The sequence below is a fragment of the Melitaea cinxia genome, chromosome 3 (genome assembly GCF_905220565.1).
Source record: "Melitaea cinxia chromosome 3, ilMelCinx1.1, whole genome shotgun sequence".
Taxonomy (NCBI): Eukaryota; Metazoa; Arthropoda; class Insecta; order Lepidoptera; family Nymphalidae; genus Melitaea; species Melitaea cinxia.
Window position 1 is genome coordinate 17,528,931 of NC_059396.1, and position 16,016 is coordinate 17,544,946.

Here is a 16,016-nt window from a genome sequence, read left to right on the forward strand (position 1 = left end):
CAAATTTGGCAGGAATATTATTAAGAAGTCGGGTTAACATATAGGCTACATATTATCACGCTATCACCTACGGGGAGCAGTGAACCTTTATTTCTTCAACGCATTCTGTAACAACGTGTAATCCTAACGACGCATATTTGATTGTTGTTGTTTTTATGTTAATAACCATGCTATAAGCTAGCTTCACACTATAAATAAAGATATTCTGTAGTATATTTAGTAACAGCATTGCATCCGTGCGAAGCCGGGGCGGGTCGCTAGTTGAAAATAAAGAAGTACATGATGATGCCGCTGCTTAGATTAGACGTGTTTCATTTATTTGCGGATTTGATTCCCGTTCACTTGATCTAATGTTTGCTTAAGCGATGTTTGTTGTGGTCTCTTCGTCAGTGACGGAGTCCAGGTAAAGCGTTCGTTACAAATTGTAATCATAATAACATGGAAATATTCTCTCCAAGTCTCCTGTGTAGACAGAATGCTTATAACCAGTACTTCGACGTTTGCAACTTTGTTGTATACGGACTTAGCAAACGACAGAATATAGGTAATTCAAAGAAGCAACTACAAATAAGCAAAATTTGTTTCTACATATGAGAATTTCTTAACTTAAAATTTGTGCCCTAATAGTGATGTGTTTACATTAGAGGATTTAGCCGACTTCAAAAAAGGAGAAGGTTCTCAATTCAATTGTATTTTTTACGTGATTTACCTTTGAATGCAATAAAAATCATTTTCCATATGAATATCTCGAGTTTCGCCAGTTTGTCTCTGCTACCTTGACGGACTCTAAAATATTTGTTATTTCTTAAAATTGCGCAGTTAGTTTTACCATTGATAGTGAAGTGTTGAAATAATATTGAAAGGTATCTAATAAGGTAATATCTACAGCTTTATTGGTTTATTTGTTTTAGTATAATTGAACACCTTATTATATAGATTAACCTTAAAAGTTAATTATAAAATGCTTTTTTAAATATAGAGATTAGAGTAAAACAACCACCAAAAAATAATAAATTTTATAATTGAATATAATTTATTAACATTACTATTACTTGGGTTTATTTTATGCAAACATTGCTTAATAACAAAACGCACTTCATCATGTCTATCCGATAATATTTCCAATAACAGTTCGCTTGTTATTGAAAATAATTTATTCAATAAGCGAAATGAACGCTGTAATAATAAATAACGCTAACAGGTGCTGTCTCAGACTAATCAAGATTCCCTTAACGTTTCTATTTATTATTCTCATTGCAGAGTTATATATCAAAACGATCTGTCCGATATTAAGCCAAGAACCATTACTTATATCGGTTACCTATTTCGTCCAAATTACGGATTTAATTTTGGGACAAACGTTGATTGGTTCCATCGCCCGTCTAGCGATACAATCGACCAATTGTAAAACAATTTCACATTTCGATTGTAGCTTTATTAAAAATTATACGTATCATCGAGAACGCGTATAAAGTCAATATGTTTATGACAGTTTCATTCATCAAATTTTACTCGATTATTTTATTGTCCGAAAACGTAAATGTATGCAACGAATACTACTGACATGTCGTAGACGTTAAATTTTATTTCGAGGTGATCCGAATTCAAATCATGTGCCTATTTTGAATATTTAACACGCCCTCATCTAACGCAATCAGTTGTGTAAACGAGAAAATATCTTCAACAAATAATCGCGATTCGGCGAGTATTTACGGTTTTATTCGAATGATTCCGAACACAGCCGATCTGTGCAAACGAACGCGCCAATTACGGACGCTCCGATAATGAGTTGTCAAAACAAGGATTTCATTAAACCAATATAGGTTCGCGATATCGGTAACTCCTGTTACACAAAAAATAAGGTCGGTTTTGTAATTGTTACGTTTTGTAATAAATTTGTAAATTTAATGCTAAAGTTGAATTGTGAAAGTTCGGTTGCGCCTCGTCGGATTTTAAAGTTTTACGCTAATCCGACAGTTAGTGTGCACCCATGTTTTTTGGTCGGGCCTAGTGGTGCGGTATTATTTTAATTTATCCTATTCACTGAACATATGAATATTTATATATTTAAGTGTTTGACAAAATATAATGACACAATATAATTTCACAAACGGAATTAATGAAAATTTTATTTTAACTATAGGTACATTTAAAATGTTGATCACAGCATTGATTTGTGTCTGTTGCGCTGGCGGTTGCGGGTTCGATCCCCGCACATGACAAATATTTGTATTGGCTATACAGATGTTTGCCGTGGTCTGGGTGTTTGTGCAGTCCTTGTGGATCTCCCCACCGTGCCTCGGAGAGCATGTTAAGCCCGACGTCGTCATGCCATGCATGTCATGTCGACGTTATCATGCACACCTGATAGCGATCGTTACTCATAGTAGGGAATATATCCGCCAACCTTGGGGAAAGAGGCCTATGCCCAGCATTGGGATATTATATGTAGGCACACTTAAGTGATTACAGTTTAGCGAGGACTGCCTACGGAAATTATGACAATCTAAAACACATCAGGATATTCGGCGAAAATTTTGCTGATTTCGTACGAAAAATTTGTAAGAATCTGAGTAAGTGTATTCAAGATTCTGAAAGCCACTGCGTCATTAATCTTTGGTATAATTTCACTAGTGATTGATGAAGACGGATCTTTTGACATTAAGTGAGGTTAATGCTGTCATTGATGTGATCGTCGCAATTTTTCATTGAAGAGACTAGAGGCGTTTGTTATATCATTTACAAATTGCAAGCCATTACTTTCGATGTCAAATTATGTTTCAGCCTAAATATTGATAACAACAATTGTAGCATTTACGTCACGTTTTATAGCAGTCACTTTTTTATATTTTGGATTCGTGTATGCTATTATTTTTAAAATCAATTTTAAAATATAATCCAAATATAAGCATTGTCGAAATATGCTTAACAATATGAAACGGGTCTTATTTTTCATTTCATATTTAATAAATAATTTCAATTGATATTATTTACTTACATATTTGTTTACGTTTTTGTACATAAATATAATTCGAAACAGGTACAAAGTTTTACTTCAAGTAAGAGAATATTATAAAATGGAATACTTAGTGAAATGAAAATCAGATAGCTAAAGATTCACCCGCTAACAAATAAATATTTATATGTTAGATTGAAAGCAGTCTTTCTCAGGGTGGTCTAAATGGTTTTTCCATTGAATCCAATTTCTTTGTACATATCAAAAAAGTTGTAAAGCCTCCTCATTCATGTAAGAGTGGCGGCGCCTTTCAGAAACTCGTACACGAACATGGCGCGCTTTGAGATGACAAGCGCGAAGAAAAGTGAAATTGTTGATATATTATTGGTAGCTCGAATTTATTTCTGAGGAATGGAAAAGCGATGCTTATTTCAAATAATGCTGTAGCAGTAGTAGCAGCTAGTGTTAATATTATTGTAGTACCTACATTTAAATATTTTTTTTTATGTTATTCAAACAAAAAAAAATGACACTATATACCAATAAACACTTCACACTCAACGGCCCCCAGTAAGATTTTCTCCAGTATCGGGGGTCCGGAAACACACACAATACACAAGCACAAACGCCCAGACTACGACTAACATCTATATGGCCAATACAAATATCTGTCGTGGGCGGGGATCGAACCCGCGACCGACAGCGTAACAGTCAGTACTGTGACCGCTGGCCAACGCGTCAAACTGTGGTGATAAGGATTTACTTATCTATATTTATTAAAAAAGACAGTTATTGAAAAATAAGATTAAATACTGAATATATAATTGCTAAAGCAACACATACCTTCATCATTACAGCCTATACAGTCCACTGCTGGACATAGGCCTCCACAAGTTTACGTCAAAAATAACGTGAACTCATGTGTTTTGCCCATAGTCACCACGCTGGGCAGGCGGGTTGGTGACCGCAGTACTGGCTTTGTCGCACCAAAGACGCTGCTGCCCGTCTTCGGCCTGTGTATTTCAAAGCCAGCAGTTGGATGGTTATCCCGCCATCGGTCGGCTTCTTAAGTTCCAAGATGGTTGTGGAACCTTGTTATCCCTTAGTCGCCTCTTACGACACCCACGGGAAGAGAGGGGGTGGCTAAATTCTTTATGCTAGCTTTAATGTTTGGAAATATAAAAAAAATGTGTTTTAATTAGCCGTTTAGAATGTGCCAAATGTCCAAAATAATAATACACTCAATTATGCTGCCGTTAAATGATATTTTAAAGGTAGTTTGATGGAAGTTAATTAAGTCACTAAATTACACCAAAACTAAAAACTCGGCAACTATAAATGGGTATCCATTTTAATGAATCAAGCTCGGGGCTGTAAAGTGAAACTGGTGATTTAAAGTTAAACGTGAACGGATTTTTATAACTTCTTTCGGTTGAAGTACCGTTGAAAAATTTATGCCTCAAGAATTAGCTCTTTAAAGATTTATAAATATAAAATTTTAACCAAATGCTATTTAACATTTTGTCCTTAAAATTTTTAAAAATACTTTAGTTACGATGTAAAAAAGACCATCAGTCACCCTCGAGATCATTTAAAATCGACTATCATTAAGAAATGTCTGCGCAACGGTACAATTTTTCAGTGAGCTTAATTTTTATCCGTGGACGTGTCTCGACGATCGTACATTCGAGTACGGACGCTATCAAAACGTCATAACTATCGATCTTCGGGTGCAGAGCGAGGCAGACACGTCGCCACTCCAGCGGGTAATGGATGGCGGAGTCGACATCGTGACGGTTAGAATGTTCAGGTTAGATCGAGTGGCCGATTCGCAACGGATCGAATTAAAAGTGGAGTGCGAATTTACCATTAAGTCAATCGTTTACTGGGAACGTTTCGTATTTTCAAAGCGTTTCTTTATCACTCTAGATTGTAATTGATCGGTTTTTGGCTGGGACGTGTAACCACTTAATCTATAATCGATGAGTCGGGATTACAACAAACATACAAACGTTACATTAGCAGGATTAGGTGTCCAATCCATTAAGTGCGTTTCATTGAAATGAAATTAAATTTTTGTTACTTCCGAATTCGAATAACGTAAATTTTATTAAATGTGTTAAAAGGTTACCTTTACAGTTTAAAATGTCGACGAAAAACGAAAATAAACTGCAGTTACTCTTTTACCAAATAAATACCGGATACAATTTTGTATCAGAGAAATATTTTCTACGAAAATCGAATACGCGCTAATTCCTTTTATACTCAATACGTGAGTTTTAAATAATGAGTAACTTGTTAACTCGGAACTTTTTACTGGGTGAACAGATTTCGATTATTCTGTTTTTAATCGAAAAGTGGTGTGCTGAGTGGCTACGGCACTAAAGAATTTAGCCACCCCCTCTCTTCCTGTGGGTGTCGTAAGAGGCGACTAAGGGATAACAAGGTTCCACAACCACCTTGGAACTTAAGAAGCCGACCGATGGCGGGATAACCATCCAACAGCTGGCTTTGAAATACACAGGCCGAAGACGGGCAGCAGCATCTTCGGTGTGACAAAGCCAGTACTGCGGTCACCAACCCGCCTGCCCAGCGTGGTGACTATGGGCAAAACACATGAGTTCACGTTATTTTTGGCGTAAACTTGTGGAGGCCTATGTCCAGCAGTGGACTGTATAGGCTGTAATGATGAATCGAAAAGTGGTGTTCGTCTTGGGGTCCCATTTAAATTTAATCGCGATCTGACGCGATTGTGTATGTCTTTCACTATTTTTTCGTCTAAGTTGTATTACTGTTCAATAAAATTGAAGTCGGGTTTTTTTTCGGGCCAACACAATTACTTATGATAAATTTAAACTTTTAATAATTAATATACGTATTAAGTTTTAACATTAACCGCCAGTTAGGCCAATTGAACTGTATGAAATTATCATATAAGATATAATAAATTATAATTTGGAATTTTTTCATCATTTTCATTTATTTCTACCGTTTCCGTGCCGCTTTTATGAACTATAATAATATTTTATTATCCTTATTTCAGTTATTGTAACATTCTTTTTATTTTTTTTTTATTTTTAATATATTCTCAAGTCTATTTCCCTCCTATGGTTCGTTTTCTCATTCTTATACATTGCTTTTTACGATTTATTATGATTTATTATTTTAAGATAATGTTTAATTATTGCAAATTTCAGTGCTTCAGTCCGTGTCTCGTAAAACGTGAAATATTAGAACAACAACTGAATTCAGAAGATCCTCCTAAGATTTTATTATATCATTATGTAATCCAGTAGTTATGATTCAAAACGTTTAGCAATATTCATTCATAACATTGCCTTAATGCACATAAAGGTATGTGTGTATTACTAATATATTTATTTATTTATTTTACAACAGGAAATTTTCTGCTCAAAATATGAAGCAGCCCGAATGGGGAAGTAGGGACCTCGACCTTACAAAATCATCACAGTTAATAATACTGATTTCAAGCAGTAAGTATTCCGCATCAAGCATTAAGCATTAAGTATATTGTTGGTGAGTGAGGTGACCAGAGCTTATGGGCGGAAATGGGGATAGGGTCGGCACCACGCTTGTGACGCTTCTGGTGTCGTCTATAATCTACGGTAATCGCTTACAATCACGTGAGTCGTACGCTTCGTCAGCTTCGTTGGACTGGTGCTTACTTCTTGTGATATTAAAAAATTAAAATGTCCTATTAAATAAATCAAATTATAATTAATTAAAACAATAAAACTCTATAACGAAAATATAAATTGACTTTCATATTTAATTGAAATTCTCGGCGTCAGTTGTTTCACACGATTTCCTTCCTCATATTTTTTTTATTATGGATATCTCTATATCGTTAAACTTCATAACTCAGTAAACTTCATAATTCCATAAAGAATAATAAAAAACTGTAATAGGCCCATTTCATTTTGAGAAGTAACTATTTTCCTGTTATAAATAAATGATTGATTCCATTTTCAAATGGAAAGTGCTTGTTTGTCACATATTCGTAACATAATACGGTCGGTCTTAAGACGGCGTCGTGGCGCCAGGGCTCTGCTTTCACGAGGACATAGATGTAGGCATTTTCAGATATGACACGATCGCCTAACTTTGTATAAGGCAAATTAATTTTGTGTCTATATTTTCATGCCTGACTCAAAATGAGAATTTAATTTTTTGATATTTATTTTTTTAATATTATTTCGCATGGACTGTATCTGGCTTTATGGTTTTTAGCGCATGATGTTTGGTTGGATTTTGTGTCGTAATTGCACTGATTTATTTATTTATTTAGGATCACCAGTAATTGTTAACACTAATTACACAATAACGTAAACCGAATCTTAAATACTTTAGAGCTAAGTGTTACAATTTATTAAGGTGAACATGCAAAAACACGTGCAAAAAGAAGCGTTACATTACAATATAAAAAAAAACATATTGAAAATGTATAAAAATCAACAGTCAATTAGTCAAAATTCAAAATTGACTAAACTGATGGTTGTATAAGTTTGTTTTTTGTTGATAGTATTTGATTTTTATACATTTTTAATAGTACGCATATTTTATTTCTGTGGTCTGTAAAAACATAAATATAGTGTCTAGTTCCTACAATTGTGAGTGCAATAACTCAAATTTAAAAAGAAATTTTACCTCTGACCTTTTAGAAATTCTATTTTCACGTCATAAATAGAACAATGTTGTTAAAACAGTATTTTGACGTCAATAGATTGCTTTCACAACCGTGAATGAGATTAGTTGTCACATGACATTAACGATCTATTGTTTTCTCATTGACTATTAAAAGAATAATGCATGCTGTTTATTCTTACACGTTTATTTAACTTCGTCTGATGTTAAAAGTGATAAAGCCATACACGTGCCATAATTCATCATCGTCATTTTCACATGCGCATCGGTCACAGCAGCGGCTTATGGTAGTGGCGCTGGCGGTTGCAGGTTCGAACCCAGCACGATACATACAATTGTAATAGCCAACACGTGTGCCATGGTCTGGGTATTTGCGCTTGTGTATTGTGTGTGTTTTCGAGCCCCAATGCACAGATAAATCTTAGTGAGGGATATTGTGAGGCGTTTATTCATTATATTTAAAATACAGATGTGTGTTTATATGTATGCATGTATGTGTGTTATTTGATTTTCTTCTTGTTTTCTTTTATTTTAAGTCTGTACACCCTTTCCGCTTTTTTCACATTATCTCTTCCAAGCTCGTTGTCAGGAAGAGATCGCTGTTTATAGATAAGACCGCCTGTTGTACATTTCTTTTCGTGAATACTTTAATAAACTATAAACTTCTTTTTATGTGTACAATAAAGAGTATAGTAGTATAATTAATATAAATTTCTTTTACAAAAGGACCTTTCTCTCTAACCGACATCTCTGTCCCGTGTAATATTACATTCACCGCAGATTTCATACTCAAGAGACACGCAGCGTCGGGTTCCGCACTAGTCAATAAGTCGGGGCGAACCGTGCCTTGACTAAAAATTACCCACAACACACTGTATTTGATAAATCCGACTATCTTCATAAGTGCTTGTAGTTTGCGAAAATTGAATACAACATTCGTTGAATACGAATTCATTTTATAATTTAGATATTCAGTTTTAAGTTAAAACTAACACGTTTTAACGATATTAATGATTTAGTTTAGTTGGAACTTTTTACTACATTCTATTTCATTAATTTAATAATCATAATAACTTTTTTATTTAATTACAAATAACTTTTTTATTATAATTTTTTTTTTTTATTTAATTACTCAACAGCTGGGAACATATGATTTTAATTTAATGATTTTAAAAATGATGACGTTAAGAAAGATGGCATTAAAAACGAACAAACTAAGATTTTATTAGATTGTTATAGATTAGAAGACATGACTCAATTGTTCGAATAAGAAACGTATATTCTATTTATTCTATTGTATCAGAGAGTATCGTAAGGAATTTGATTTTTCTCTCTTAAATAAATGTAACATTCCTGGATAGTATTTTCAGACTTTTGTACCAAATCAGCTTTGTTCAACTTTTCCAATTTTCGTAAATGAAACGCTATCTCGGATATCTTCTGTAACATTAACTCTAAATGAATACAAATTGTGTCATGTTACTTTATCTGTCGTCATATTTTGTCCGTACTAGTAATAAGAAATCTGTTATATGAATGTTCGTCTGTAATCAATGAGTCTGTTCTTAATTATACTCGTATCTATAAACAGAAACTAAAAAAGTTAATTTGTAAAGGTATAATACACATTATATTTTAAAAATTAGACTCTCATCTTGTAATTTGCTAAAGATTCAGCCTCTAACATCCCACTGATGGGCATATGAGGGGTTTAGTATCAAAAACAGCAAAGTCCATTTTTTTAGGGTAGCGACATTTTTATACATATACTAACTTCATATCTTTTCCTACTAATTCGTTCTTACCAATCAAAGCAACATCAGCTTTGTGCAATAGAAATTAGAGGTCAAAGAATGAAGAATGCAACAAAAACAGCAATGTCCTAATGCGGTTAAATCAAAAACAGCATTGTCCATTCGGCCAATGAGAGGCCGGCGTGTTATGCCTAAACAGTATGGCGGCTGCAAACGCAGAGAGTAATACGGTGTGACTTTTGTACCCAATAAAACAACTTTTAGAAATAGTAAATAATTGTATTTTGTTGGTAGACTATTCAATTGTTAATTATGGATAACTCACCAATAGTTGTCGATAATAACAAATCTAGAAAACGAATCAGAGATCCCACAAAATGGAAAAGAAATTTGGAGAAATTTGAGCGGTTAGTTTAGTTTCATTTACTAATTTTGATCCTTTATCTCTGGGAAATATTATTATACCTAAAATTATTGTTTATATATATTTTATTTTTAAATAAATCTAGATATTTTATAATATTTATGTCGATGTATGTAATTATATGTAAGAAGTAGTACAATGCTGCTTTGCAGCCGAATTGGGCTTGCACGACCGGGGTGGTACTTCTCGCTCACATAATACCGGCGTAAAGTGACAGCTATGCTGTCGCGTTTCGTACGGTTTGTGAATTTCCGGTGACCTATTAGAAGAGGAGGAGTGAAGGTAGGCAACGTATTTACATAACCTCTGGTTGTGTTGATGTTTATGGGCGTCGATAGTCACCAAAAGGCTTCGACTGCTCGCTTGCCCTCCTATACCAAAAAAAATTTATCTATTTATAATTTTAGTATGGTAGTAGTATTTTTTAGCTATCGTCATAACCAATATTATAAATACGAAAGTGTGTTTGTTTTTATTCAGTTACGCCTAAAGAAAATTATATATTCACAGCGCCACGGTTCGCTTAAACCGAAAATAAAAATCATCATATCAAAAATTTTGATCTAGCGGGTACATCGTTCCATAGTTAAATTGGCTAGAGCGCCGACAAGGTCTGTCGGAGACGCGGGTTTGATCCCCGCTGGAGCGGTCAATTTTTGATATGATATTCAATTGACACAGGATTTTATAGAAGTGTTTGCAAAAAAGGTAAAAAAGCGGCTGATATTACTCCTCTGAGTATACCCAATATAGGACGTATAAAAACAGTAAAAATCAAAGACTTGAATAAGCTGTTGACACCGCATTTTGGTGATGCATGGAGAGAATTACCCACATTGTCCTATTATGATAAGCTCATACCTCAAAATATAGATAGCGGAAGATGCGAACTACATGAAGAAGAAGACGAAGAAGCATCTTGTCAAGAAAACTTTGATCTACCTGATGTTCGAATTTGATTAAATAATCGCAATACAGATATTTCCTTTCTAGATCCTTTATTACTTATTTCCAAAGAAAATCGTTTGACGTTCTATTGTTTTTTTTTTTTTTTTTTTTTATAAAATTTAAATTGATAAATTAGTAAAAGTTTTTGTTTAACAATAAATTACATCATACTTAATATTTTTATTTATATCAATTTGAACATGCCAATTGCCCCTTCATATTCATGTAATTTTAGATACTTATGTAATTTTTTTAAAAAATTCGTTAAGTATCAAACTATCTATAGAAGTTGCACTATACTAAAATAGTATAATCAATATCAGCAATGTCCATCAAAGTTTGATTCAAAACCTGCATTGTCCTCAGATTAGTTTCAAAAAACGCAAAGTCCATTGGTTTTTAGTGTTTTATTTATATTTAGGACAATAAATACGTTGTTTTATAATAATTATGACTTGTATTTTATTGTTTGGTTTATTATTTAATAAATTTGTAAAGTCTACTTTATGATGAAGGGAGGAAAACGTTTATTTCATTTTATTTAAAATCATTAACATTGGACTTAGCTGTTTTTGAAACTATACCCCTCATATGTTCCCTAATATGAGTATCGATCGCTATCAGGTATTTATGATAACAACCCGGACCGATAGCTAAACGTGCTCTCCGAGGCATGGTCCACCGAGACAGACATCTAAATCGGAAAGAAATATTTGTACAAATAGAAATATCCATCCTGAGCGGGAATCGAACCCACAAACCATCAGTGTTTTAGGCGACTACTTGCAATACTACACCAGAGCGGTTGCAACTGTATTGTTAAAGAAATAATTAAATATTTTTTTAAGCTTACAGACCGACGTCAACCATCATCATCATCATCTTCCTGCCCTTATCCCACTTATGTAGGGTCGGCACAACATGTTTTCCTCTTCCATTCCTCTCTATTATTCGTCACTTCAGTGCTTACTCCTTTCTTTCTCATATCCTCACTCACACAATCCATCCATCGCTTTTTCGGTCTGCCGATCGCTCTTCGTCCTTCGACATTCATCCCTAACATTCTTTTACCGACATAGCGGTCATCCCTCCTCATTACATGCCCATACCACGCTAACCTATTGCTCCTTATTTTCTCTGTCACAGGTGCTACTTTCAAACTTCCCCTTATATACTCATTTCTAATCCGATCTTTCCTCGTTACTCCACACATCCATCTTAGCATTCTCATCTCGGCTGCGTGCACTCTTCTTTCATCCGTCACTTTTGTTGCCCAACATTCTGATCCATACATTACGACAGGTCTTATGATCGTTTTATAGATTTTCCCCTTAAGTTTAAGGGGCATTCGTGGATCACAAGCTGTTCCAGAGACCTGTCGCCATTTCATCCATCCCGCATTTATTCTATTTTTCACGTCACGGTCTATGTTGCCGTCATTTTGTATTAATGACCCAAGGTAGCGGAAGTCGGAGCAGACTGGTAGGGATACACCATCCAAGGCAATATGGGAAAAACTGGACGAACCGCTGAAATCGCAGAACAAGTGCTCGGTTTTAGACCTACTTATCCTCAATCCCGCGCCCTCCAGTCTTTCCTGCCATTTTCCCAGTCTGCTCTGTACCTCAAGGACATTATCTCCGACAAGAACAACGTCGTCAGCAAACAGCATACACCAGGGTGCTTCCTCCTGTATGTCTGATGTTAGAACATCCATTACCAGGAGGAATAGATACGGGCTTAAAGCCGACCCCTGGTGCAAACCTACAGCCACACTGAACTTGTCAGTTACCCCGGCTTCGGACCGGACGTGGGTGCTAGCTCTATCATACATCGCCTGAACAAGTCGTACATACTTCTCTGGCACTCCTTTCCTTTTCATAGCCCACCACAGAACCTTACGGGGGACCCTATCGTATGCCTTTTCCAGATCCACGAACACCATATGCAAGTCTTTTTGTGCGAGTCGATATTTTTCGCAGAGTTGGCGGAGTGCAAATATGGCGTCCGTAGTTCCCCGGCCCGGCATAAATCCAAATTGGTTCTGTGTGACCTCACATTCTTCTCTCATTCGTCGCTCTATCACTTTCTCCCATATCTTCATGCTATGTGACATGAGCTTTATTCCCCGATAGCTGCTGCAGTCCTGTATGTCACCTTTATTTTTAAAAATGGGCACCAGTGAACTGTAGCACCATTCCTCGGGTATAACCTCTTCTTGCAGCAACTTATTGAAAAATAAAGTCAGCCACTTCCATCCATCCGCATTCAAAAACTTCCACACTTCCGCTGGTATACCATCTGGCCCAACTGCTTTTCTATTCTTCATACTCTGCACTGCCATCTTCACTTCCTCTATACTTACCTCTTTCACCATTCCTTCATTACTTCGTACATTTTCTAACACTCCGCTCCATTCATTTTCTTCGTTCATCAAGTTATTAAAGTATCTCTTCCAGCGTTCTTTTATTTCCTCATTGTCCGTCAAGATCTTCCCCGCTTCGTCTTTTATACATTTCATATGGTTTACATCTCTTGCATTCATCTCTCTCTCTCTCGCTATTCTAAAAAGATTTTTTTGACCTTGTGGGCTCTCTAAAGAATCATACAACTTATCTTGAACCTTGGCCCTTGCGATTGCGACTGCTTTCTTAGCCTTCTTTTTACTATTTTGATATTCTAATCTTTTTATTTTCTTTTCTCTGTCATTTCCATCTTCTACTCTTTTCCATTCTTTGAAAGCATTCTTCTTTTCTTTCAAAATCGTCTGTACTTCCTCATTCCACCACCATGTATCCCTCTCTATCTTTCTTTTCCCTTTCGTTTCCCCTAGGACATCCCTTGCTACACTTCGCACCCACGTTGCCATCTCACTCCAGCACTCGTTTACTCCCATCCCCACCATATCTCCCATCTCTATCAGTTTACCAATCACTCTTTCCCGGAATTCTGCAGCCATCTTCCTATCATCCAGTCTGTACCATTTCGTTCTAACTGGGGGCTTCGGGCTCTTATTTAAACTCTGAACTCTCAGAGTTAAATCCAGGAGCAGTAGCCTATGCTGGGAGACAAGACTCTCACTCGGTATTACCTTGCAGTCCTTGGCCGATTTTAGCCTGTTTCTTCTTAAAAGAATGTAGTCAATTTGGGTAGAGTGTAGACCACTACGGTATGTGACAAGGTGTTGTTCCCGTTTTTGGTAGAATGTGTTGGCTATTGCTAAGTCAAAGGCCAAGGCTGCTTCCAGTAGAGCTTCACCGTCTCGGTTCCTGACTCCGTGACCTCGGCCCCCATGTACTCTTTCATACCCGTCATTCATCCTTCCTACATGTCCATTAAAATCTCCTCCAATGTATATTTCCTCACATTCTGGTATTCTCATTATAACCGCATCAAAATCCTCCCAAAACCTTTCTTTCATACTGTCATCGCATCCAGTTTGCGGCGCATACACACTAACTACATTTAAAACCGATTCTTCCATCAACAGTCTTACTACAATAACTCTATCATTCACTCTATTCACATCCGTCACCTTGTTCTTCAGCTCTCTATCTAACACTATACCTACGCCATTTCTTTTCCCATCGCAGCCGCAATAATAAAACTTATAACCCGCCCCAATTTCTCTTGCTCTCTGTCCCTTCCACTTCGTCTCCTGCAAGCATGCTATATTTATCCGTCTCCTTTCCAAAACATCTGCTAGCTCTCGTCCTCTCCCAGTCATCGTACCCACATTCCAACTCGCAATCCTCAAGTTCACCTCCTGGACTCGCCTCTTACGCTGCCCCCGTCCCTGGTGCAGCAACCCTTGTCCATTTCCCACAGACGCCGGGTGCTGCATCTGCGCGTCGCCTGCGGGGTACGCCCTAACATTATCGCATACTTTAATTCCCAAACTCATGTTGTCACATAATGATTTGGCATGTATATTTTACGACCGGCCGCCTGCCTGACATCAACCCTCCTTGGGAATTCGAGCTTCAGAGAGAGGTTGTAAACTACCCTCTTTTTCCTGTCAACCGTGTACAGGAAAAAGAGGGTAGTTTACAACTTATGTTATTTAAGTGTTTTTTTTATTCGTCGAGGTAGCCGTCGACTACTCTTTTAGACTTTTCCAGTCTGGACTTTAATTACGGCCTCGTCCAGTAGCATCGTTCTTTATACCCATGAATGGGTCATAACGACCCCCATTATGTAACAAAATGTTTGCCGCTATACTACCAGTTACCGGTTATTGTTTTTGGTTAAATGCTTTCTTTAAATGACTAATCTCGACCGCTCCGCCGTTTATTTCGTTAAATGCCCCATCCAGTCGCGTTTCTTTGTTACTCTCAATGGCCACTATAAAACAATAAGTGGCTTTTGTTTGTTGACGGCAATCATCGTAAAATGTCGGTAGAACGCTTGCATCTGCGTTTTCGCCACTTTATAAAATACCTCTTTTTTTTAAACGAGTATCGCATGGTAGATGTTTTTCAATAGAATATTAAATGCACGTGTTTTTTTATTACATGTAGTGAATAGAAATAGGAAATTTATATTGGTCGGGAGTTATCGTTGGTTTTAATCTTTATAAATTTTTTTGATGCATGTTTTATGGCTGGTTCATGCGTTAAATTTTATATCAAACGTGTATGTAAAATATATTATCAAAGGTGTCAAATCGTTTTTCAAATAAATCGTAATTGTTCGAATTAATGCGTGTAGACATTAATTAATAAAGGAGAAGAGTTGGATTGTAATCTGTCTGTACGCTTCAGCCTGTAATATCCCACTACTGGGCATAGGCCTCTTTCTCCATGTAGGAGAAGGATCAGAGCTTAATCTACCACGCTGCTCCAATTCGGGTTGGCGGATATCTGTCTGGATATATGACGAAAACTGGGAATACGTACATTGATATGTAAAACTACTGCATATACATATTTGTAAATTAAATTGTAATATATGTTTGTTTTTGGAAGCGTACACGTGCACACATACATCCACACACATATACATGTAAATCCACGCAAACATACACATGAATACTATTTCGTATATCAAAAAAGTTTGTATTCTAAGTTGAAAACGTAGATTAATACATTATTCTAAATACAAAACCAAAATAATACAGTTACGCAACACATTCCATTAGATACGATGAAACTCGACGCGTTTTCATATTACAAAATAAATCCACGCTAAACGTATCGCGATAAAAATCTGTAGCGACTAACGACATTAATAAAACCGTGCTCGCGCGACATGTCCCGCAGCTTTCCCT

The 16,016-nt window shown here is 36.1% G+C and overlaps 2 protein-coding genes across 3 annotated transcripts in view; both read right to left on the minus strand.

The window, feature by feature from the left end:
- Window positions 1-16,016, minus strand: part of LOC123669642 (leucine-rich repeat-containing G-protein coupled receptor 5-like) — a 271,862-nt gene that overhangs the window by 192,179 nt on the left and 63,667 nt on the right. The gene's annotated exons all lie outside the window — the stretch shown is intronic.
- Window positions 11,067-14,651, minus strand: LOC123668194 (craniofacial development protein 2-like). Its single transcript, XM_045601987.1, has 2 exons — window positions 13,331-14,651; window positions 11,067-11,098 (listed from the first exon to the last, which is right to left on the minus strand). Exons 1-2 carry the CDS (start codon window positions 14,649-14,651, stop codon window positions 11,067-11,069), a joined length of 1,353 nt encoding a protein of 450 aa, XP_045457943.1.

Excerpts from the sequence above, each read along its gene's own strand:
- LOC123668194 (XM_045601987.1), bottom strand. The coding sequence starts at position 14,651 with ATGAGTTTGGGAATTAAAGTATGCGATAATGTTAGGGCGTACCCCGCA. Across the intron at positions 11,099-13,330 it reads TTCTTTAGAGAGCCCACAAG|GTTTTGAATCAAACTTTGAT; the intron begins GTCAAAAAAATC and ends AGGACAATGCAG.